Source organism: Oncorhynchus mykiss, chromosome 12 (assembly GCF_013265735.2).
Source record: "Oncorhynchus mykiss isolate Arlee chromosome 12, USDA_OmykA_1.1, whole genome shotgun sequence".
Taxonomy (NCBI): domain Eukaryota; kingdom Metazoa; phylum Chordata; class Actinopteri; order Salmoniformes; family Salmonidae; genus Oncorhynchus; species Oncorhynchus mykiss.
This window is the reverse complement of record NC_048576.1, coordinates 5,888,397-5,913,418: the sequence shown is the minus strand read 5'-3', so window position 1 is coordinate 5,913,418 and position 25,022 is coordinate 5,888,397. Positions and strand designations below refer to the sequence as shown.

The 25,022-nt window shown below is 42.5% G+C and overlaps 1 protein-coding gene across 4 annotated transcripts in view; it reads right to left on the bottom strand.

Moving 5' to 3' along the window:
• Nucleotides 1-24,755, bottom strand: part of hook3 (hook microtubule-tethering protein 3) — a 56,353-nt gene extending 31,598 nt beyond the window's left edge. For 2 of the 4 annotated variants that reach the window (XM_036936773.1, XM_036936775.1), the window contains exons 1-4: nt 24,353-24,755; nt 728-813; nt 479-551; nt 161-344 (exon numbers count right to left, since the gene is read on the bottom strand). In XM_036936773.1, coding sequence (XP_036792668.1) covers nt 161-344; nt 479-551; nt 728-813; nt 24,353-24,409 — 400 coding nt within the window. In that variant the 5' untranslated portion in view covers nt 24,410-24,755. The remainder of the gene's footprint in view (nt 1-160; nt 345-478; nt 552-727; nt 814-24,352) is intronic. The other 2 variants (XM_036936771.1, XM_036936772.1) reach the window with 2 other exon arrangements.
• Nucleotides 24,756-25,022: the final 267 nt, after the last annotated feature.

The following is a 25,022-nucleotide window of genomic DNA, read 5'->3' as shown; positions in this document are numbered from 1 at the left end:
CTGCGTTTAGACTCGAGGACCGGGCCGTGCCCCGTCCAGGCTCGAGGACCCGGGCCGTGCACAATAACAACCAACAGTAACAATCTTGAGCGCTTCTTCAGAGACACAACAGAGACAGCCTATAGAGACATCTTAGCCCATGCTGAGCCGACCGACAGACCTTGTTTCTGCTCACAGTTGACAGCACAGCCTAGTATGAGTTGCAGCATCCTGCCCAGCTCTGCAGCGTCTGAGTGTTCTCCTATCAGGTTGATGTCTGGCAGGGTGAAGTCATTGATCTGCTGTTGAAGGACCTCCTGGTTGTAGTCCAGTATACCTTTCAGCACCTTCTTTAGATTACTGATCTGAAAAGGAGGAGGGAAGAGGTGACATTGGGACTGTGGCACTGACAAGGGCTTTAGAGTAGATGGCAGCAACACATAAAGACAGTGTATTAAAACCACCATCATCATCATCATCGTCGTCGTCGTCATCATACCTTTAGCCGCCAGTTATCTCCCACCTCGGGCTTGATCCTACTGATCCAGTTGTCAGTGAAATAGACAATGTCTCTGGAGGAGAGAAAGGTAAGTGGTCACATACAGGAGAAAGACACAGCAACCGTGCCTGGCAACAACGCCTGACAACAACGCCTGGCTTAATGGTTTCACAAAACTTATTTCCAGCAGTTAAAAAGTAAACTAAAAAAACTTTAAAAAAAAATATATATATGTAAATTGACACTTACATTTTCTGTAGGGCCTGGGCCATGACAACTCCACTTGTGAGATCGTCCACTGTTTTGCATGGTGCCTCCAATCCAAACGTCTGGATCTGTAAAAAAGGACAATTTAGAAAAACAATCATTTCCCGCTATGAAATATTACAGAGATACCCACACCTAGCTGTGCCACTAGAGATTCTGGGTTCAAGTCCGGGCTCTGTCTCAGCCGGCCGCGACCGGGAGACCCATGGGGCGGCGCACAATTGTCCCAGCGTCGTCCGGGTTAGGGGGAGTGTTTTGCCGGCAGGGATGTCCTTGTCCCATCGCACACTAGCGACCCCTGTGGCGGGCCGGGTTTAGTGCACGCGGGCATGGTCGCCAGGTGTACGGTGTTTCCTCCGACCCATTGGTGCGGCTGGCTTCCGGGTTAAGTGGGCATTGTGTCAAAGAAGCAGTGCAGCTTGGTTGGGTTGTGTTTCAGAGGACACGCGGCTCTTGACCTTCGCCTCTCCCGAGTCCGTAGGGGAGTTGCGGCGATGAGACAAGACTGTAACTAACAATTGGATACCATGAAATTGGGAAGCAAAAAGGGGTAAAAATAAATAAATAAAAAGAGATACCCACACCTTAAGTCGTATCCATCATCACTTGACACCTAGCCCTCGCCCCTATTCATTCCTCACATGGCCACTGTACATTCCCAACTTCCTTTGCAAAAATGGAATGGAACTCTACAAATGATTAATTTGAGCCTTGAGGCCACTCTGACTTTCACAGGAAATTAGTAAAATACTTTGTTCTCTCTCTCTCTTTCTCTCTCTAGACCCAGCAGTGTTTCCAGTCTAAACACCCCCCCCCACCCCCCCAAATACTGTCAGCGCTCAGATGGAGGTGTCACGTGGCCCTCTGCGGAGTCCTAGAAAAACACAGCTGTGAGTCTACTCTCCTGTCCTCTCCCACTCGTTCACCCCTTCTCTGTCTGTCTGTCTAGTAGCAGTCTGGTTTCACAGGCTCTCCACTGACTTGGTGTTGAAATAATGGAGGCTCAAAATGAGTTTCCATCTCAGAGCATCAGATCACGTGATGCCAGCTCAAGTAATAGTGACTGCAGAGTAGAGTTGATAAACTCCCTGTCAATGTGCCTGTGACCTGCTTGTGGCTCGGCTTCTCTGTCAGATAGGATGTCAAGAAAAAGTACTCAATTGTCATACTTGAGTAAAAGTAAAGATCGCTTAATAGAAAACGAATCAAGTAAAAGTGAAAGTCACCCAGTAAAATACGACTTGAGTAAAAGTGAAAGTCACCCAGTAAAATACGACTTGAGTAAAAGTGAAAGTCACCCAGTAAAATACGACTTGAGTAAAAGTGAAAGTCACCCAGTAAAATACGACTTGAGTAAAAGTGAAAGTCACCCAGTAAAATACGACTTGAGTAAAAGTGAAAGTCACCCAGTAAAATACGACTTGAGTAAAAGTGAAAGTCACCCAGTAAAATACGACTTGAGTAAAAGTGAAAGTCACCCAGTAAAATACGACTTGAGTAAAAGTGAAAGTCACCCAGTAAAATACGACTTGAGTAAAAGTGAAAGTCACCCAGTAAAATACGACTTGAGTAAAAGTGAAAGTCACCCAGTAAAATACGACTTGAGTAAAAGTGAAAGTCACCCAGTAAAATACGACTTGAGTAAAAGTGAAAGTCACCCAGTAAAATACGACTTGAGTAAAAGTGAAAGTCACCCAGTAAAATACGACTTGAGTAAAAGTGAAAGTCACCCAGTAAAATACGACTTGAGTAAAAGTGAAAGTCACCCAGTAAAATACGACTTGAGTAAAAGTGAAAGTCACCCAGTAAAATACGACTTGAGTAAAAGTGAAAGTCACCCAGTAAAATACGACTTGAGTAAAAGTGAAAGTCACCCAGTAAAATACGACTTGAGTAAAAGTGAAAGTCACCCAGTAAAATACGACTTGAGTAAAAGTGAAAGTCACCCAGTAAAATACGACTTGAGTAAAAGTGAAAGTCACCCAGTAAAATACGACTTGAGTAAAAGTGAAAGTCACCCAGTAAAATACGACTTGAGTAAAAGTGAAAGTCACCCAGTAAAATACGACTTGAGTAAAAGTGAAAGTCACCCAGTAAAATACGACTTGAGTAAAAGTGAAAGTCACCCAGTAAAATACGACTTGAGTAAAAGTGAAAGTCACCCAGTAAAATACGACTTGAGTAAAAGTGAAAGTCACCCAGTAAAATACGACTTGAGTAAAAGTGAAAGTCACCCAGTAAAATACGACTTGAGTAAAAGTGAAAGTCAACCAGTAAAATACGACTTGAGTAAAAGTGAAAGTCAACCAGTAAAATACGACTTGAGTAAAAGTGAAAGTCAACCAGTAAAATACGACTTGAGTAAAAGTGAAAGTCACCCAGTAAAATACGACTTGAGTAAAAGTGAAAGTCAACCAGTAAAATACGACTTGAGTAAAAGTGAAAGTCACCCAGTAAAATACGACTTGAGTAAAAGTGAAAGTCACCCAGTAAAATACGACTTGAGTAAAAGTGAAAGTCACCCAGTAAAATACGACTTGAGTAAAAGTGAAAGTCACCCAGTAAAATACGACTTGAGTAAAAGTGAAAGTCACCCAGTAAAATACGACTTGAGTAAAAGTGAAAGTCACCCAGTAAAATACGACTTGAGTAAAAGTGAAAGTCACCCAGTAAAATACGACTTGAGTAAAAGTGAAAGTCACCCAGTAAAATACGACTTGAGTAAAAGTGAAAGTCACCCAGTAAAATACGACTTGAGTAAAAGTGAAAGTCACCCAGTAAAATACGACTTGAGTAAAAGTGAAAGTCACCCAGTAAAATACGACTTGAGTAAAAGTGAAAGTCACCCAGTAAAATACGACTTGAGTAAAAGTGAAAGTCACCCAGTAAAATACGACTTGAGTAAAAGTGAAAGTCACCCAGTAAAATACGACTTGAGTAAAAGTGAAAGTCACCCAGTAAAATACGACTTGAGTAAAAGTGAAAGTCACCCAGTAAAATACGACTTGAGTAAAAGTGAAAGTCACCCAGTAAAATACGACTTGAGTAAAAGTGAAAGTCACCCAGTAAAATACGACTTGAGTAAAAGTGAAAGTCACCCAGTAAAATACGACTTGAGTAAAAGTGAAAGTCACCCAGTAAAATACGACTTGAGTAAAAGTGAAAGTCACCCAGTAAAATACGACTTGAGTAAAAGTGAAAGTCACCCAGTAAAATACGACTTGAGTAAAAGTGAAAGTCACCCAGTAAAATACGACTTGAGTAAAAGTGAAAGTCACCCAGTAAAATACGACTTGAGTAAAAGTGAAAGTCACCCAGTAAAATACGACTTGAGTAAAAGTGAAAGTCACCCAGTAAAATACGACTTGAGTAAAAGTGAAAGTCACCCAGTAAAATACGACTTGAGTAAAAGTGAAAGTCACCCAGTAAAATACGACTTGAGTAAAAGTGAAAGTCACCCAGTAAAATACGACTTGAGTAAAAGTGAAAGTCACCCAGTAAAATACGACTTGAGTAAAAGTGAAAGTCACCCAGTAAAATACGACTTGAGTAAAAGAGAAAGTCACCCAGTAAAATACGACTTGAGTAAAAGTGAAAGTCACCCAGTAAAATACGACTTGAGTAAAAGTGAAAGTCACCCAGTAAAATACGACTTGAGTAAAAGTGAAAGTCACCCAGTAAAATACGACTTGAGTAAAAGTGAAAGTCACCCAGTAAAATACGACTTGAGTAAAAGTGAAAGTCACCCAGTAAAATACGACTTGAGTAAAAGTGAAAGTCACCCAGTAAAATACGACTTGAGTAAAAGTGAAAGTCAACCAGTAAAATACGACTTGAGTAAAAGTGAAAGTCAACCAGTAAAATACGACTTGAGTAAAAGTGAAAGTCAACCAGTAAAATACGACTTGAGTAAAAGTGAAAGTCACCCAGTAAAATACGACTTGAGTAAAAGTGAAAGTCAACCAGTAAAATACGACTTGAGTAAAAGTGAAAGTCACCCAGTAAAATACGACTTGAGTAAAAGTGAAAGTCACCCAGTAAAATACGACTTGAGTAAAAGTGAAAGTCACCCAGTAAAATACGACTTGAGTAAAAGTGAAAGTCACCCAGTAAAATACGACTTGAGTAAAAGTGAAAGTCACCCAGTAAAATACGACTTGAGTAAAAGTGAAAGTCACCCAGTAAAATACGACTTGAGTAAAAGTGAAAGTCACCCAGTAAAATACGACTTGAGTAAAAGTGAAAGTCACCCAGTAAAATACGACTTGAGTAAAAGTGAAAGTCACCCAGTAAAATACGACTTGAGTAAAAGTGAAAGTCACCCAGTAAAATACGACTTGAGTAAAAGTGAAAGTCACCCAGTAAAATACGACTTGAGTAAAAGTGAAAGTCACCCAGTAAAATACGACTTGAGTAAAAGTGAAAGTCACCCAGTAAAATACGACTTGAGTAAAAGTGAAAGTCAAACAGCAAAATACGACTTGAGTAAAAGTGAAAGTCACCCAGTAAAATACGACTTGAGTAAAAGTGAAAGTATTGGGTTTTAAATAACCTCAAGTATCAAAAGTAAATGTATACACCATATTAGGCAAACCAGACGGCATAATTATTGGTCATTTTTTGTTGTTGTTGTTGTTGTTGTTGTTGTTAATATATTGACGGATAGCCAGGGGCACACTCCAACGCTCAGGAATAATTTTAAAATAAAGAATGTGTGTTTAGTGAGTCCTCCAGATCAGAGGCAGTAGGGATGACCAGGGATGTTCTCTGTTTAGTGAGTCCTCCAGATCAGAGGCAGTAGGGACGACCAGGGATGTTCTCTGTTTAGTGAGTCCTCCAGATCAGAGGAAGTAGGGATGACCAGGGATGTTCTCTGTTTAGTGAGTCCTCCAGATCAGAGGCAGTAGGGATGACCAGGGATGTTCTCTGTTTAGTGAGTCCTCCAGATCAGAGGAAGTAGGGATGACCAGGGATGTTCTCTGTTTAGTGAGTCCTCCAGATCAGAGGCAGTAGAGATGACCAGGGATGTTCTCTGTTTAGTGAGTCCTCCAGATAAGAGGCAGTAGGGATGACCAGGGATGTTCTCTGTTTAGTGAGTCCTCCAGATCAGAGGCAGTAGGGACGACCAGGGATGTTCTCTGTTTAGTGAGTCCTCCAGATCAGAGGCAGTAGGGACGATCAGGGATGTTCTCTGTTTAGTGAGTCCTCCAGATCAGAGGCAGTGTGGATGACCAGGGATGTTCTCTGTTTAGTGAGTCCTCCAGATCAGAGGCAGTAGGGATGTTCTCAGTTTAGTGAGTCCTCCAGATCAGAGGCAGTAGGGATGACCAGGGATGTTCTCTGTTTAGTGAGTCCTCCAGATCAGAGGCAGTAGGGATGACCAGGGATGTTCCCTGTTTAGTTAGTCCTCCAGATCAGATGCAGTAGGGATGACCAGGGATGTTCTCTGTTTAGTGAGTCCTCCAGATCAGAGGCAGTAGGGATGACCAGGGATGTTCTCTGTTTAGTGAGTCCTCCAGATCAGAGGCAGTAGGGATGACCAGGGATGTTCCCTGTTTAGTTAGTCCTCCAGATCAGATGCAGTAGGGATGACCAGGGATGTTCTCTGTTTAGTGAGTCCTCCAGATCAGAGGCAGTAGGGATGACCAGGGATGTTCCCTGTTTAGTTAGTCCTCCAGATCAGAGGCAGTAGGGATGTTCTCAGTTTAGTGAGTCCTCCAGATCAGAGGCAGTAGGGATGACCAGGGATGTTCTCTGTTTAGTGAGTCCTCCAGATCAGAGGCAGTAGGGATGACCAGGGATGTTCCCTGTTTAGTTAGTCCTCCAGATCAGATGCAGTAGGGATGACCAGGGATGTTCTCTGTTTAGTGAGTCCTCCAGATCAGAGGCAGTAGGGATGACCAGGGATGTTCTCTGTTTAGTGAGTCCTCCAGATCAGAGGCAGTAGGGATGACCAGGGATGTTCTCTGTTTAGTGAGTCCTCCAGATCAGAGGCAGTAGGGATGACCAGGGATGTTCTCTGTTTAGTGAGTCCGCCAGATCAGAGGCAGTAGGGATGACCAGGGATGTTCTCTGTTTAGTGAGTCCTCCAGATCAGAGGCAGTAGGGACGACCAGGGATGTTCTCTTGATAAGTGTGTAAATTTAACCATCTTCCTGTCCTGCTAAGCATTCAAAATGTAACGAGTACTTTTGGGTATCAGGGAAAATGTATGGAGTAAAAATAACATTATTTTCTTTAGGAATGTAGTGAAGTAAAAGTTGGCAAAAATATAAAATAGTAAAGTACAGATATCCCCCAAAAAACAACTTAAGTAAGTACTTTAAAGTATTTTTACTTAAGTACTTTAAAGTATTTTTTACTTAAGTACTTTACACCTCTGGTCATGACAGGCGCCATGCTCATGTGTGATCCAGTGAAATCAAATCAAATGTTATTTATCACATGCTTGGTAAACAACAGGTGTAGACTAACAGTGAAATGCCTACTTACAGGTCCTTACCCACAATGCAGAGAGAAAAATAGAAAAAAAAATAATAACACAAAAGGAATAAATACACAATGAGTAACGAATGATTGGCTATAAACCAGCTGTTTGAAGCTGGTGTAGAAAAAACGAAAAGTAGAAGACGTTAAATATGAAACTTTAAGGACAGGAAGCATAGAAATAGCACACACAGAACAGATCTACCGCTTCTTAGACTGGCTCTCAATGAGATATGTAACATGTGAATTTGGCATCGTTACATATTGCAGCTTTAATACCCAGTGGATTGATGAAAATAATCATGATATCATTCTGCCACTTTGTGGTAGAGTTTGTCACTGGCATCCACTTTGAGGGGTTATCAGATTGGTGGAATCATTTTGAAAAGTTACGAGATTTTTAAAAAATGTTGACAGCCAGGACACACTATGTTTACATTGGAGAATGCGACACATTTAAGAGTAATTTTCTATTGAACACGCCATACAAATAAAGGCATTTTAATTAATTATATGAAGAGTGCCTTGGTCCTCCTTTCTTTTTTTGATGACCAATTTACCCTTTTTTACAAAAGAGCACCTTCTGTCTACCAAAATGTACTATTGCATACCTTAGTAGCACTTCCCTTCCTCCTCTTTCTACTATTCAACATGTTTAGTTGATTCCCTACTTAAAAAAGGGTAAATAAAAACATATTTGGACCAGAATGAGGCTCTACCTGGGCCTCCCTCCCTATTGTTCCTTCCAGTGATGAGTCACCCTTCACCCTCTTCATAACTGCTCTGCAGATAATCGTCACAAAGCCTCGGTCTACCAGTAGCCTGTGCGAATTAGGGAGCCAAAATGAACGTCTCTCTCACGGACTGACGAGACTGTCTGGGACAACAAGCCCCGACATCTTTATGAAACCTAAGAAATCATTTGGTTTTACTTGTCCAGAAGTGATACCATGGACATAATAACCAAGCTGAATGATTTAGGAACGGCAAAGGGCTAATAGGAGAACCATGGACATAATAACCAAGCTGAATGATTTAGGAACGGCAAAGGGCTAATAGGAGAACCATGGACATAATAACCAAGCTGAATGATTTAGGAACGGCAAAGGGCTAATAGGAGAGCCATGGACATAATAACCAAGCTGAATGATTTAGGAACGGCAAAGGGCTAATAGGAGAGCCATGGACATAATAACCAAGCTGAATGATTTAGGAACGGCAAAGGGCTAATAGGAGAGCCATGGACATAATAACCAAGCTGAATGATTTAGGAACGGCAAAGGGCTAATAGGAGAGCCATGGACATAATAACCAAGCTGAATGATTTAGGAACGGCAAAGGGCTAATAGGAGAGCCATGGACATAATAACCAAGCTGAATGATTTAGGAACGGCAAAGGGCTAATAGGAGAACCATGGACATAATAACCAAGCTGAATGATTTAGGAACGGCAAAGGGCTAATAGGAGAACCATGGACATAATAACCAAGCTGAATGATTTAGGAACGGCAAAGGGCTAATAGGAGAACCATGGACATAATAACCAAGCTGAATGATTTAGGAACGGCAAAGGGCTAATAGGAGAACCATGGACATAATAACCAAGCTGAATGATTTAGGAACGGCAAAGGGCTAATAGGAGAACCATGGACATAATAACCAAGCTGAATGATTTAGGAACGGCAAAGGGCTAATAGGAGAACCATGGACATAATAACCAAGCTGAATGATTTAGGAACGGCAAAGGGCTAATAGGAGAACCATGGACATAATAACCAAGCTGAATGATTTAGGAACGGCAAAGGGCTAATAGGAGAACCATGGACATAATAACCAAGCTGAATGATTTAGGAACGGCAAAGGGCTAATAGGAGAACCATGGACATAATAACCAAGCTGAATGATTTAGGAACGGCAAAGGGCTAATAGGAGAACCATGGACATAATAACCAAGCTGAATGATTTAGGAACGGCAAAGGGCTAATAGGAGAACCATGGACATAATAACCAAGCTGAATGATTTAGGAACGGCAAAGGGCTAATAGGAGAACCATGGACATAATAACCAAGCTGAATGATTTAGGAACGGCAAAGGGCTAATAGGAGAACCATGGACATAATAACCAAGCTGAATGATTTAGGAACGGCAAAGGGCTAATAGGAGAACCATGGACATAATAACCAAGCTGAATGATTTAGGAACGGCAAAGGGCTAATAGGAGAACCATGGACATAATAACCAAGCTGAATGATTTAGGAACGGCAAAGGGCTAATAGGAGAACCATGGACATAATAACCAAGCTGAATGATTTAGGAACGGCAAAGGGCTAATAGGAGAACCATGGACATAATAACCAAGCTGAATGATTTAGGAACGGCAAAGGGCTAATAGGAGAACCATGGACATAATAACCAAGCTGAATGATTTAGGAACGGCAAAGGGCTAATAGGAGAACCATGGACATAATAACCAAGCTGAATGATTTAGGAACGGCAAAGGGCTAATAGGAGAACCATGGACATAATAACCAAGCTGAATGATTTAGGAACGGCAAAGGGCTAATAGGAGAACCATGGACATAATAACCAAGCTGAATGATTTAGGAACGGCAAAGGGCTAATAGGAGAACCATGGACATAATAACCAAGCTGAATGATTTAGGAACGGCAAAGGGCTAATAGGAGAACCATGGACATAATAACCAAGCTGAATGATTTAGGAACGGCAAAGGGCTAATAGGAGAACCATGGACATAATAACCAAGCTGAATGATTTAGGAACGGCAAAGGGCTAATAGGAGAACCATGGACATAATAACCAAGCTGAATGATTTAGGAACGGCAAAGGGCTAATAGGAGAACCATGGACATAATAACCAAGCTGAATGATTTAGGAACGGCAAAGGGCTAATAGGAGAACCATGGACATAATAACCAAGCTGAATGATTTAGGAACGGCAAAGGGCTAATAGGAGAACCATGGACATAATAACCAAGCTGAATGATTTAGGAACGGCAAAGGGCTAATAGGAGAACCATGGACATAATAACCAAGCTGAATGATTTAGGAACGGCAAAGGGCTAATAGGAGAGCCATGGACATAATAACCAAGCTGAATGATTTAGGAACGGCAAAGGGCTAATAGGAGAGCCATGGACATAATAACCAAGCTGAATGATTTAGGAACGGCAAAGGGCTAATAGGAGAGCCATGGACATAATAACCAAGCTGAATGATTTAGGAACGGCAAAGGGCTAATAGGAGAGCCATGGACATAATAACCAAGCTGAATGATTTAGGAACGGCAAAGGGCTAATAGGAGAGCCATGGACATAATAACCAAGCTGAATGATTTAGGAACGGCAAAGGGCTAATAGGAGAGCCATGGACATAATAACCAAGCTGAATGATTTAGGAACGGCAAAGGGCTAATAGGAGAGCCATGGACATAATAACCAAGCTGAATGATTTAGGAACGGCAAAGGGCTAATAGGAGAGCCATGGACATAATAACCAAGCTGAATGATTTAGGAACGGCAAAGGGCTAATAGGAGAGCCATGGACATAATAACCAAGCTGAATGATTTAGGAACGGCAAAGGGCTAATAGGAGAGCCATGGACATAATAACCAAGCTGAATGATTTAGGAACGGCAAAGGGCTAATAGGAGAGCCATGGACATAATAACCAAGCTGAATGATTTAGGAACGGCAAAGGGCTAATAGGAGAGCCATGGACATAATAACCAAGCTGAATGATTTAGGAACGGCAAAGGGCTAATAGGAGAGCCATGGACATAATAACCAAGCTGAATGATTTAGGAACGGCAAAGGGCTAATAGGAGAGCCACGGACATAATAACCAAGCTGAATGATTTAGGAACGGCAAAGGGCTAATAGGAGAGCCACGGACATAATAACCAAGCTGAATGATTTAGGAACGGCAAAGGGCTAATAGGAGAACCACGGACATAATAACCAAGCTGAATGATTTAGGAACGGCAAAGGGCTAATAGGAGAACCACGGACATAATAACCAAGCTGAATGATTTAGGAACGGCAAAGGGCTAATAGGAGAACCACGGACATAATAACCAAGCTGAATGATTTAGGAACGGCAAAGGGCTAATAGGAGAACCACGGACATAATAACCAAGCTGAATGATTTAGGAACGGCAAAGGGCTAATAGGAGAACCACGGACATAATAACCAAGCTGAATGATTTAGGAACGGCAAAGGGCTAATAGGAGAACCACGGACATAATAACCAAGCTGAATGATTTAGGAACGGCAAAGGGCTAATAGGAGAACCACGGACATAATAACCAAGCTGAATGATTTAGGAACGGCAAAGGGCTAATAGGAGAACCACGGACATAATAACCAAGCTGAATGATTTAGGAACGGCAAAGGGCTAATAGGAGAACCATGGACATAATAACCAAGCTGAATGATTTAGGAACGGCAAAGGGCTAATAGGAGAACCATGGACATAATAACCAAGCTGAATGATTTAGGAACGGCAAAGGGCTAATAGGAGAGCCATGGACATAATAACCAAGCTGAATGATTTAGGAACGGCAAAGGGCTAATAGGAGAGCCATGGACATAATAACCAAGCTGAATGATTTAGGAACGGCAAAGGGCTAATAGGAGAGCCATGGACATAATAACCAAGCTGAATGATTTAGGAACGGCAAAGGGCTAATAGGAGAGCCATGGACATAATAACCAAGCTGAATGATTTAGGAACGGCAAAGGGCTAATAGGAGAGCCATGGACATAATAACCAAGCTGAATGATTTAGGAACGGCAAAGGGCTAATAGGAGAGCCATGGACATAATAACCAAGCTGAATGATTTAGGAACGGCAAAGGGCTAATAGGAGAGCCATGGACATAATAACCAAGCTGAATGATTTAGGAACGGCAAAGGGCTAATAGGAGAGCCATGGACATAATAACCAAGCTGAATGATTTAGGAACGGCAAAGGGCTAATAGGAGAGCCATGGACATAATAACCAAGCTGAATGATTTAGGAACGGCAAAGGGCTAATAGGAGAGCCATGGACATAATAACCAAGCTGAATGATTTAGGAACGGCAAAGGGCTAATAGGAGAGCCATGGACATAATAACCAAGCTGAATGATTTAGGAACGGCAAAGGGCTAATAGGAGAGCCATGGACATAATAACCAAGCTGAATGATTTAGGAACGGCAAAGGGCTAATAGGAGAGCCATGGACATAATAACCAAGCTGAATGATTTAGGAACGGCAAAGGGCTAATAGGAGAGCCATGGACATAATAACCAAGCTGAATGATTTAGGAACGGCAAAGGGCTAATAGGAGAACCATGGACATAATAACCAAGCTGAATGATTTAGGAACGGCAAAGGGCTAATAGGAGAACCATGGACATAATAACCAAGCTGAATGATTTAGGAACGGCAAAGGGCTAATAGGAGAACCATGGACATAATAACCAAGCTGAATGATTTAGGAACGGCAAAGGGCTAATAGGAGAACCATGGACATAATAACCAAGCTGAATGATTTAGGAACGGCAAAGGGCTAATAGGAGAACCATGGACATAATAACCAAGCTGAATGATTTAGGAACGGCAAAGGGCTAATAGGAGAACCATGGACATAATAACCAAGCTGAATGATTTAGGAACGGCAAAGGGCTAATAGGAGAACCATGGACATAATAACCAAGCTGAATGATTTAGGAACGGCAAAGGGCTAATAGGAGAACCATGGACATAATAACCAAGCTGAATGATTTAGGAACGGCAAAGGGCTAATAGGAGAACCATGGACATAATAACCAAGCTGAATGATTTAGGAACGGCAAAGGGCTAATAGGAGAACCATGGACATAATAACCAAGCTGAATGATTTAGGAACGGCAAAGGGCTAATAGGAGAACCATGGACATAATAACCAAGCTGAATGATTTAGGAACGGCAAAGGGCTAATAGGAGAACCATGGACATAATAACCAAGCTGAATGATTTAGGAACGGCAAAGGGCTAATAGGAGAACCATGGACATAATAACCAAGCTGAATGATTTAGGAACGGCAAAGGGCTAATAGGAGAACCATGGACATAATAACCAAGCTGAATGATTTAGGAACGGCAAAGGGCTAATAGGAGAACCATGGACATAATAACCAAGCTGAATGATTTAGGAACGGCAAAGGGCTAATAGGAGAACCATGGACATAATAACCAAGCTGAATGATTTAGGAACGGCAAAGGGCTAATAGGAGAACCATGGACATAATAACCAAGCTGAATGATTTAGGAACGGCAAAGGGCTAATAGGAGAACCATGGACATAATAACCAAGCTGAATGATTTAGGAACGGCAAAGGGCTAATAGGAGAACCATGGACATAATAACCAAGCTGAATGATTTAGGAACGGCAAAGGGCTAATAGGAGAACCATGGACATAATAACCAAGCTGAATGATTTAGGAACGGCAAAGGGCTAATAGGAGAACCATGGACATAATAACCAAGCTGAATGATTTAGGAACGGCAAAGGGCTAATAGGAGAACCATGGACATAATAACCAAGCTGAATGATTTAGGAACGGCAAAGGGCTAATAGGAGAACCATGGACATAATAACCAAGCTGAATGATTTAGGAACGGCAAAGGGCTAATAGGAGAACCATGGACATAATAACCAAGCTGAATGATTTAGGAACGGCAAAGGGCTAATAGGAGAACCATGGACATAATAACCAAGCTGAATGATTTAGGAACGGCAAAGGGCTAATAGGAGAACCATGGAAATAATAACCAAGCTGAATGATTTAGGAACGGCAAAGGGCTAATAGGAGAACCATGGACATAATAACCAAGCTGAATGATTTAGGAACGGCAAAGGGCTAATAGGAGAACCATGGACATAATAACCAAGCTGAATGATTTAGGAACGGCAAAGGGCTAATAGGAGAACCATGGACATAATAACCAAGCTGAATGATTTAGGAACGGCAAAGGGCTAATAGGAGATCGACTTTATTCAGTTTGATACCTTTTATAAAACTAGTCAACACTTGCTGTTCAGTTGTCAATCAGCACACAGTAAATAGCCTACTGTGCCATGACTCCGCATGGCAGGCTATGAGAAACACGAGAAAGAAAATGAAAAAGTGTCAAACAATAATTATTCTATCAGAATAAATTATTGTTACCACTTACATCATGCTCTGTTATTTAGTCTTATGGCTCGAGGGTAGAAGCTGTTCAGGATCCTGTTGGTTCCAGACCTGGTAAATCGGTACCGCTTGCCGTGTGGTAGCAAAGAGAACCGTATGACTTGGGTGGCTGGATTCTGACCATTTTTAGGGCTTTCCTCTGACACCGCCTGGTATAAAGGTCCTGGATAGCAGGGAGCTCGGCCCCAATAATGTATTGGGTTGTAGGCAGTGTGGTGTCAGGACAACAACCTCTCCCTCAACGTCTTGCGGACGTTGAGGGAGAGGTTGTTGTCCTGACACCACACTGCCAGGTCACTGACGACCTCCCTATAGCCTGTCATCATTGTTGGTGATCAGGCCTGCCAGTCGTGTCGTCAGCAAACTTAACTTTAAGTGAGCATTATTTTAATTGAGCTCATCACTAAGCTAAGGACCCTGGGACTGAACACCTCTCTTGATTTTTTTTGCAACTGGATCCTGGAATTCCTGCCGGGCCGTCCCCAGGTGGTGAAGGTAGGTAGGCAACAATACATCCGCCATGCTGACCCTCAACACCACACTCGACTCCAACACCAACATTAAGTTTGCGGACAACACGACTGGTAGGCCTGATCACCAACAATGATGAGACAGGCTATAGGGAGGTCGTCAGTGACCTGGGAGTGTGGTGCCAGGACAACAACCTCTCCCTCAACGTCAGTGTGGTGTCAGGACAATAACCTCTCCCTCAACGTCAGTGTGGTGTCAGGACAATAACCTCTCCCTCAACGTCAGTGTGGTGCCAGGACAACAACCTCTCCCTCAACGTCCGCAAGACAAAGGAGAGTTAATAATAATAAGTTTGCATAAAACTATTTAATCTATTCTAGAATAAGGCTGTAGCGTAGCAATGTCAAAGTGAAGGGGTCACCGTTGGGATGGTATTGGCCAGGTGATGAGCTGTCCCTGCTTTCCTCCAGATGTGACGCTTGGCATTCAGGTCAAAGAGTTCAATCTTGTTTTCATCAGATCAGAGAATCTTGTTTCTCATGGTCTGAGAGTCCTTTAGGTGCCTTTCGGCAAACTCCAAGCGGGCTGGAGATAGAAGCAGAATTGGTCAGGAGCCTGTAAGACAGCTGCTGTCCAATGCAGCGCCATCTTGTCAGCCTTACCACTGAACTCAGCAGAGGAGGTGACCAGACAAGGAGGCGCCACGACCAATGCCATAATTGCAGTCACATAAAAACAGACACACCTCTATCCTGAAACTAATGTCTCCAACTGGTAGGTTATTCCCTACCAAGTATAACGGTAATACTATACACAAAGTATAATCTCCCCCCCCCCCGTTTGAAACTAACATTTAATCTTATAGGCTTTGTTAAGGCAGTCTTGTAATTAAAATATCAAGTTTATAAAATCTATACTTGTTATGAGTCATGGGATAGGCACACTAAGTTGGAATGAAGATCTATACATAGTATACAGACTGACCTCACTGCAGAGGTTAGATTAATGGTGTGTCAGTGTCGGAGAGTATTGCTCAACGTCCTCTGTTGTAAGACTGATCTGAGCTGTGAGAACAGCACAACTTTACAGGTTAATTTTTCATTCCTTTTTTCAGCTTTCTACTGTTGTCTAGTCAACACAGACACACTGTGATATAGGCCATTACTGTTGTCTAGACAACACAAACACACTGTGATATAGGCCACTACTGTTGTCCAGTCAACACAGACACACTGTGATATAGGCCATTACTGTTGTCCAGTCAACACAGACACACTGTGATATAGGCCATTACTGCTGTCTAGTCAACACAGACTTTTTATCTGGGAGTTACAGGCTCCCCGACAGGCCCGTCCTACAGCTGTTAGCGACAGGCTCAGGGAGGGAACCCCGGTGCGGTCGGCCAAAACCAGAACAGCTACAGCTAGGTCAATAAGTCAGTCTGATGGGCACGGAATATGCATCCCGACATGGGTGTTACTTGGGATGCAGTGTCATATCCTCTTTAGCAGTACTGAGGTACTGGGCCCGGGGGGGCTGGGGAGCTGAACCCAAACACTCCTGTTAGTGTGTTACATAACTACGAACCAAGGAATGGTTCACTCATACAGGCTGTGGCAGAGCACTTAGTTGCATCACAGGACCACAGAACTGAAAGCTGCTTTGTGAGAGGGTTGACATTGTCGTGGTGAAAGACATGACGGAGAAGGGAAGTGGGAAAGAGAGAGAAAGAAGAGTGTGTGTGTGTGTGTGTGTGTGTCTCTCCACAGAAAAGCACTAACAGTTGTCCCTTGCTAGTTGGGACTCCTGAAATTGCACAGGTGTCATGTTCGAAATGCTGCAGTAGAGAACTACAGGGAAGGGGAGGGAACACATATGGTGCCATGGTCCCAGACTCCTAGTAATGTGTGAAGCTGGCATGAGACAACACAGAGCATCTCAGTGTAGGCCTAAATATGGGAAAGACTCAGATTTCAACATTTAGAGGCCCAGTGTTATCAGGTAGAGGAGGAGGCCCAGTGTTATCAGGTAGAGGAGGAGGTCCAGTGTTATCAGGTAGAGGAGGAGGCCCAGTGTTGTCAGGTAGAGGAGGAGGCCCAGTGTTGTCAGGTAGAGGAGGAGGCCCAGTGTTGTCAGGTAGAGGAGGAGGCCCAGTGTTGTCAGGTAGAGGAGGAGGCCCAGTGTTGTCAGGTAGAGGAGGAGGCCCAGTGTTGTCAGGTAGAGGAGGAGGCCCAGTGTTGTCAGGTAGAGGAGGAGGCCCAGTGTTGTCAGGTAGAGGAGGAGGCCCAGTGTTGTCAGGTAGAGGAGGAGGCCCAGTGTTGTCAGGTAGAGGAGGAGACCCAGTGTTATCAGGTAGAGGAGGAGACCCAGTGTTATCAGGTAGAGGAGGAGACCCAGTAAATGTCTGCTAATATGGGTGATTGTTAATGGGACAATTGATGGATAGAACCATCAAACTACTTCTAGTAGTAGTAGTAGTAGTAGTAGTAGTGTAGTAGTAGTAGTAGTGGTAGTGGTAGTAGTTCAAATGATAATTTAAAAAATAATATGGTCAACATTGGTTATAAACTTAATGTTCTATTTATTGTTATCGCATCAATTCAGGCAATTTATCGCCCAGCTCGAACTGATACTGTATACTGCTTGTTGGGGTTGTAATGAGGGGTCCATGGGTGACTTTTAACAACAACAACAACAACAAATTGTGTGGGGGGGTTCCTCATGACTCACTCATTGGTAGGAAGTAGTTTGGTCCAAATCGGATGTTGGGTACTATATTCATTGAATACTATCTGAATCCTATAATTTCAAAATGGCCAATTTGGGTGCAATCAGTTCCTAGACTAATCATTTCTCAGTGATCAAATTATATTTAAACAAAATAATGTTTCAGGAATTATAAATCATATCGGTAACTAACCACAGAAACCATTTCAAAACAAATCAGACGGTGGGAGACAAAATCCTATTTTTTGTGCTTTTTGAAGTGGAATGACCCCAGTGGAACATAAATGCCCCAAACAGGTAGGCCGAATACCCCTGGTAAAGTCAAAGTCAATGACAGACTATTCAAATTGCAGGTGAGTGTAAGTGATGAAGCATGACACTGTCAGATACAGAGTTGCTTGGCTGCCCTTGAAAGCGGTCTGGTCCTGGTCATGGTCCTGGTCCTGGTCATGGTCCTGGTCCTGGTCCTGGTCATGCCCTGACTCTGATATGGGTCTCAGTTCTTCTTGCCCAGTTCCACCCCTCCAGTTCCTGTCTTTTCTCTGCTCCATTCTAGTTCCACCCCTCCAGTTCCTGTCTTTTCTCTGCTCCATTCTAGTTCCACCCCTCCAGTTCCTGTCTTTTCTCTGCTCCATTCCTGCTCCTGTCTTTTCTCAATTCCATTCCAGTTCCTGTCTTTTCTCCATTCCATTCCAGTTCCTGTCTTTTCTCTGCTCCATTCCATTCCAGCTCCTGTCTTTTCTCTGCTCCATTCCATTCCAGCTCCTGTCTTTTCTCTGCTCCATTCCATTCCAGCTCCTGTCTTTTCTCTGCTCCATTCCATTCCAGCTCCTGTCTTTTCTCTGCTCCATTCCATTCCAGTTTCTGTCTTTTCTCTGCTCCATTCCAGTTCCACCCCTCCAGTTCCTGTATTTTCTGTGCTCCATTCCAATGTACAGACATTGCAATTTATTGCTCTAGCCACATCTGCAGTCCAGATGCCTCCTTGCAGCATGCCTAAGGCACGTTCATACAGATGAGTAGGAACCCTGGGCATCTTTCTTTTGGTGTTTTTCCAGAGTCAGTAGAAAGGCCTCTTTAGTGTCCTAAGTTTTCATAACTGTGACCTTAATTGCCTACCGTCTGTAAGCTGTTAGTGTCTCAACGACCGTTCCACAAGTGCATGTTCATGAATTGTTTATGGTTCATTGAACAAGCATGAGAAACAGTGTTTAAACCCTTTACAATGAAGATCTGTGAAGTTATTTGGATTTTTACAATTTATATTTGAAAGATCCTGAAAAGTTTAGTTGTGTTAGTTGTATTACATTATGCAAATGAACCAATATACTGAAATATGACAGTCAATTGTATTTACATTGACTGGTATTTACATCAGTGAATAAAACCATTTTGCACTGGGATTTTTTCTTCTTCAGGTCAGCTTCTATCAGTTTTAACAGCTTTTCATTATCAGCCAAAAGCCGGCAATTGCTGGCTAACAGAAACCCTGCTGTGGATTAGCATGGAGGTGATGAGTGACCGCCAGCTCGTTAGACGACCCATTAGAGTACATGTTGACAAAATTGGTGTGGGGTTTTACATTTTTTGCCCTCGCATGCTGCAGAGGCCGAGGGTGAGCCAGACAATAATAGTCAGCATAGGAGACCCCAACCACCCTATAAGCAATATCCTCTCCAAGAAACAGATTGGTAGATTGATGTGATTGAGGTGATAGATTGGTACAAGGCCCATCCGCATTCTTATGTTAACGTACTCCGATCAAATCCTAATTCATCTGCTAATCTTATTCAGATTATTGTATAACCTCTAAGCCCCTGGCCTTGGCACTCAAGGAGCTCGTTTTTAAACAGACATATTCAGTTGTTGGAAAATGACTGATCTCTTTTTGTTTTAATTCAGTTTCCGTTTTTCACATCTGTTTGTAGTATGTTTAGTTCTCCTCACCTCTAAATGAGCTGCACTAGGCAGAGCCTCACTGTCATCTGAGAGAAAGCTAAAATGAGGAAATCCTCCACATCCACACACACAATTCTAAATGAAAGGAAACAGATGGGTGGAGCGGATGGGTGGAACTCCCAGGGAAAATGTTACCGAAAAATATAGCTGCAAGCAGCAATGAACGGGGTTCACAGGATGACACAAAGGACAAGATAAGTTGGATAACAAAGCAAGCACACCATGTAGGAACAATGTTAATATTTATGTGCAATCAGTGAAAGCATTACCATGTTTATCTCTCAATAACACTAGTGCTGTAGGTAGCGTTTCACAGTATACAACATTAGTATCTTAAAATATTGAGAACATGTAACACAGTTCTGGGTAAATTCTATTTGATATTAAGAGAATGGTCTCTTGGGAAACACAGGAACATTGATATAAAAATGTTAGTTAACCTCACTAGCATCCCACCTGGCCAATATCCTGTGAAATTGCAGAGCACTAAATTTAAAAAAAACAGAAATACTAATTATAAAAATTCATAAAACATACAAGTGTTATACATTGGTTTAAAGATGAACTTCTTGTTAATCCAACCACGGTGTCAGATTTCAAAAAGGCTTTACGGCGAAAGCATACCATGAGATTATCTGAGAACAGCGCCCAGCAGACAAATCATTTCAAACAGTTAGCAGCCAAGTAGAGGAGTAACAAAAGTCAGAAATAGCGATAAAATTAAGCACTTACATTTGATGATCTTCATATGGTTGCACTCACAAGACTCCCATTTACTCAATAAATGTTCCTTTTGTTCGATAAAGTCCATGTTTATATCCAAAGACCCCCGTTTTGTTCAGTAATCCACAGGCTCAAACGCAGTCACAACAGGCAGACGAAAAATCCAAATAGTATCCGTAAAGTTCGTAGAAACATTTGAAACGATGTTTATAATCAATCCTCAGGTTGTTTTTAGTCATAATAATCAATATTTCAACCGGACAATAACATCGTCAATATAAAAGGTTAACAAAAAAGGCGCGCTCTCAGTCGCGCGCATGAAAAAGCTCTGGGACACTGCAATGTCCACTCATTCCGAGTGGTCTTACTCCCTTATTTTTCAGAATACAAGCCTGAAACCATTTCTAAAGACTGTTGACATCTAGTGGAAGCCATAGGATGTGCAATTTGAGTCCTAAGTCAATGGATACTGTAATGGCATTCAATAGAAAACTACAAACATAAAAAAATCCCCCTTCCTGGATGGATTTTTCTTAGGTTTTCACCTCCCCTAGATCTGTGCCTCGACACAATCCTGTCTCGCAGCTCTACTGACAATTCCTCCGACCTCATGATTTGATTTTTGCTCTCTCAACTGTGGGACCTTATTTAGACAGGTGTACGTACGCCTTTCCGAATCATGTCCAATCAATTGAATTTACCACAGGTGGATTCCAAGTTGTAGAAACATCTCAAGGATGATCAAGGGAAAGAGCACCTGAGCTCAATTTCAAGTCGCATAGCAAAGGCTCTGAATACTTATGTAAATAAGGTTTTAATTTTTAATAAATGTGCCATTTCTAGAAACCTGTTTTCGCTTTGTCATTAGGGGGTATTATGTGTAGATTGTCGAGGGAAAATGCATTGTATATACAGCAGTCACGATAACAGATTACCTCCCAAGAGTTAAGGGTCGGCATTTGACCATCAGCTTTAATAAGTCCAGTTGGAAGGGCAAACAATAGGTCAAGTTGGAGACTTTTGTTTAATGTTAGAATCACCTTTGTTAGAATCTGCAACTGGATCCTTGACCTTCTGACGGGCCACCCCAGGTGGTGAGGGTAGGCAACAACCCATCTGCTACGCTGACCCTCAGAACAGGGGCCCCTCAGGGGTGCGTGCTTAGTCCCCTCCTGTACTATTCAACCACAACTGCGTGGCCACGCATGACTTCAACACCATCATTACGTTTGCAGACGACACGACAGTGGTAGGCCTGATCACCGATGACGATGAGACAGCCTATAAGGAGGATGTCAAAGACCTGGCAGTGTGTTGTCAGGACAACAAGGTCTCCCTCAACAAGCCAAAGGAGTTGATTGAGGACTATAGAATAATAACGAACAGCAACAAATACAATAGGGTTTCACCAGCTTCGCTGCTGGAACACCTAATAACGAACGGCAACAAGGTTTCACCAGCTTCGCTGCTTGAACACCTAATAACGAACGGCAACAAGGTTTCACCAGCTTCGCTGCTTGAACACCTAATAACGAACGGCAACAAGGTTTCACCAGCTTCGCTGCTGGAACACCTAATAACGAACGGCAACAAGGTTTCACCAGCTTCGCTGCTTGAACACCTGATAACGAACAGCAACATGGTTTCACCAGCTTCGCTGCTGGAACACCTAATAACGAACGGCAACAAGGTTTCACCAGCTTCGCTGCTGGAACACCTAATAACGAACAGCAACAATGTTTCACCAGCTTCGCTGCTTGAACACCTAGTAACGAACAGCAACAAGGTTTCACCAGCTTCGCTGCTTGAACACCTAATAACGAACGGCAACAAGGTTTCACCAGCTTCGCTGCTGGAACACCTAATAACGAACAGCAACAAGGTTTCACCAGCTTCGCTGCTTGAACACCTGATAACGAACAGCAACAAATACAATAGGATTTCATCCAGCATTGCTGCTCAACCCCTTTTAATAATAATTCAGAACAGGCCTCCCGGGTGGCGCAGTGGATGCTGTACTGCAGCGCCAGCTGTGCCATCAGAGTCCCTGGGTTCGCGCCCAGGCTCTGTCGTAACCGGCCGCGACCGAGAGGTCCGTGGGGCGACGCACAATTGGCCTAGCGTCGTCCGGGTTAGGGAGGGCTTGGTCGGTAGGGATGTCCTTGTCTCATCGTGCACCAGCGGACTCCTGCGGCGGGCCGGGCGCAGTGCGCGCTAGCCAAGGTTGCCAGGTGCACGGTGTAGCCTCCGACACATTGGTGCGGCTGGCTTCCGGGTTGGATGCGCGCTGTGTTAAGAAGCAGTGTGGCTGGTTGGGTTGTGTATCGGAGGACGCATGACATTCAGCCTTCGTCTCTCCCGAGCCCGTATGGGAGTTGTAGCAATGAGACAAGATAGTAGCTACTACAACAATTGGATACCACGAAAAAAGGGGGTACAAATTCAACAAAAAAAATTAAAATAATAATAATAATAATTCAGAACAATAGACTGCAGTTCATTTAGGGAGATTAAATAGTTTAATTACTGTCCATTATTTCCCAGTTGTCCCAATAAGGAAAATACAACTTGGTATGAGTGTGCTCAAAACAATGGCATATGCCCAGTCCCCTTCACACCAGTTTCCTGCAGAGGAGGAATTTTAGAGAATACTTGAGTAAACCCACACTTTCCAGGGTTCAGGCTTCAGCGACATGGCCTAGGCTACTGTGTGTATGCTTGCAAGTGTAATGCAACGCTTGCTGACAGAGGAAAACAACGTTCTCTTGTTGACTGTGTGAGTGGTGGCCTGCTTCAGTATCTTTTTAGCATCAATGCTAACAGCTATTTGAGGAATGTGAGCCAACCATATTATTTCCAGAGAAAGGAGCAGGAGCAACTAGTTCTATTATCTTTCTTTAAAAGACATAGCCCGCCAGTTAAGGTTTATCTTGTCAATATGAATGCATTTGAACTACTGTCTGTGGCTCACTAGCTTTGGACCAGTAACGTACAATGCTTTTTAAAAATGTTTTTACTTAGCTATTTAATGGAATAAATAAAATCACACCCAATCATCATGATCAGTTTAGGATTGATGGTGCGGTAGAAGCATCTGAAAACACCCCAATATCAAGAGACATCACAGTGTCACAGTGATGTCCAATGTCCAATCTCAGGGACAGATAACCCCAGCCACGACGACTCAGAAGAGGATGTGTTTTTTTTTTTTTTTTATGATAATTTTTTTTGAGCAGTGTTGTACCTTTTACCTCGGCTTTGTACCTGCTTCGTCCGAATAAAAATTTAAACTAGCTAACCAAGCCATATCAGGCCACACAATTGGTTAACTCAACAACTTTCAACACAACACCGGGAACTTTCAATAGACCTGTGTCTGTCTATTCATCCCTATGACACATCTGGGCCCGCTCACTGTTTTTGTGGCCAGTATGCTTCAACCTTTTTGTTATGATAACAAAACTAAATTGACAATACAACTGTTTGTTATGATAGCTGGACAGAAGGTCAAATAGAAAACAAGGTCTCTGTCAACTTCCTTATCAATTAAACGTTACATTTTTAGTAATTAGCCACATGACAACCTGCTGTTAGGAAATGCATGATTGAGTGAGACAGAATCTCAGGACAATTTTAGAAGAGGGCTCCTTAGAGAAGAACACATGTACAGTATTGATGTGTCAACTTGTCTATCCATGGGGGGGGGGGGGGGTATCCTTCAACATCTCTGATTAACTTATGTAAACTAGCTACTAGAGTTTCATCTTGTCTGGTTGTTAGAAATCCTGATAGCGAATCGTCTACCCTTAGACAATAGACAATTAGTTAACGTTAGTAATCAGTTATCAGTATTTTAACAACCAGACAAGAGTTGTGTGTGTGTGTGTGTGTATATATATATATATATCCTAGGTTTGGTAGACTCGATTTTAGCGCTAGCTAAAGCTACATTTCGTCTACAAGCGTTCATCAAACCGAGATAATCAATGTATACGTACCCATGTCAAAAGGCTCTCGCACAGTTCAACTCGATCCACAGAATCCAAGGTACTCATCGTACTGTAGGTAACAGGTCCAGTTAATCCACGTTGATCGCCCTTCTTTATCTGAAAATGGCCAGCCAGCTATCGAGATAAAAAAAAAAATCAACAAGACTGACACGTCTGATCAACTGGATAACCAAAACGAGGAATTATTATTTGTAAAAAGCTAACTAATCGGTTTTCCCGACAGGACGGATACGGTCCCACGCTGTTTTCACTTGCATTAATGCATACAACGTCAAAAGTAAATGTTATTTAATCATAAACAGAGACGTTAAGACACATCTACCGGTCGGTCACCCCTTCTGTCAAGCTTTTTCCAACCAGCTGGGATGGTCGTCACTAGTTACCCCGGCCACAAAGTCCTCAACTCTGCCTATTTCTACAGTTTCTCTTCTTAAAATCCGATTTTAAACCTAACATTAACCACGTTGATAAGCCTAACCCTTAATTAAGACCAAAAAGCTCATTTTTGTTTTCAGACTTTCTTTATTTTTTTACGATATAACAAATGTTGACTTTGTGGCTGTGTTATCTACTGCAAACCAAAAAAGATACCACTCTGAATTCGGGGAAACATCGAGCCTGAATAGGATCAACCATCTTCATCAACGTTAGTTAGTCC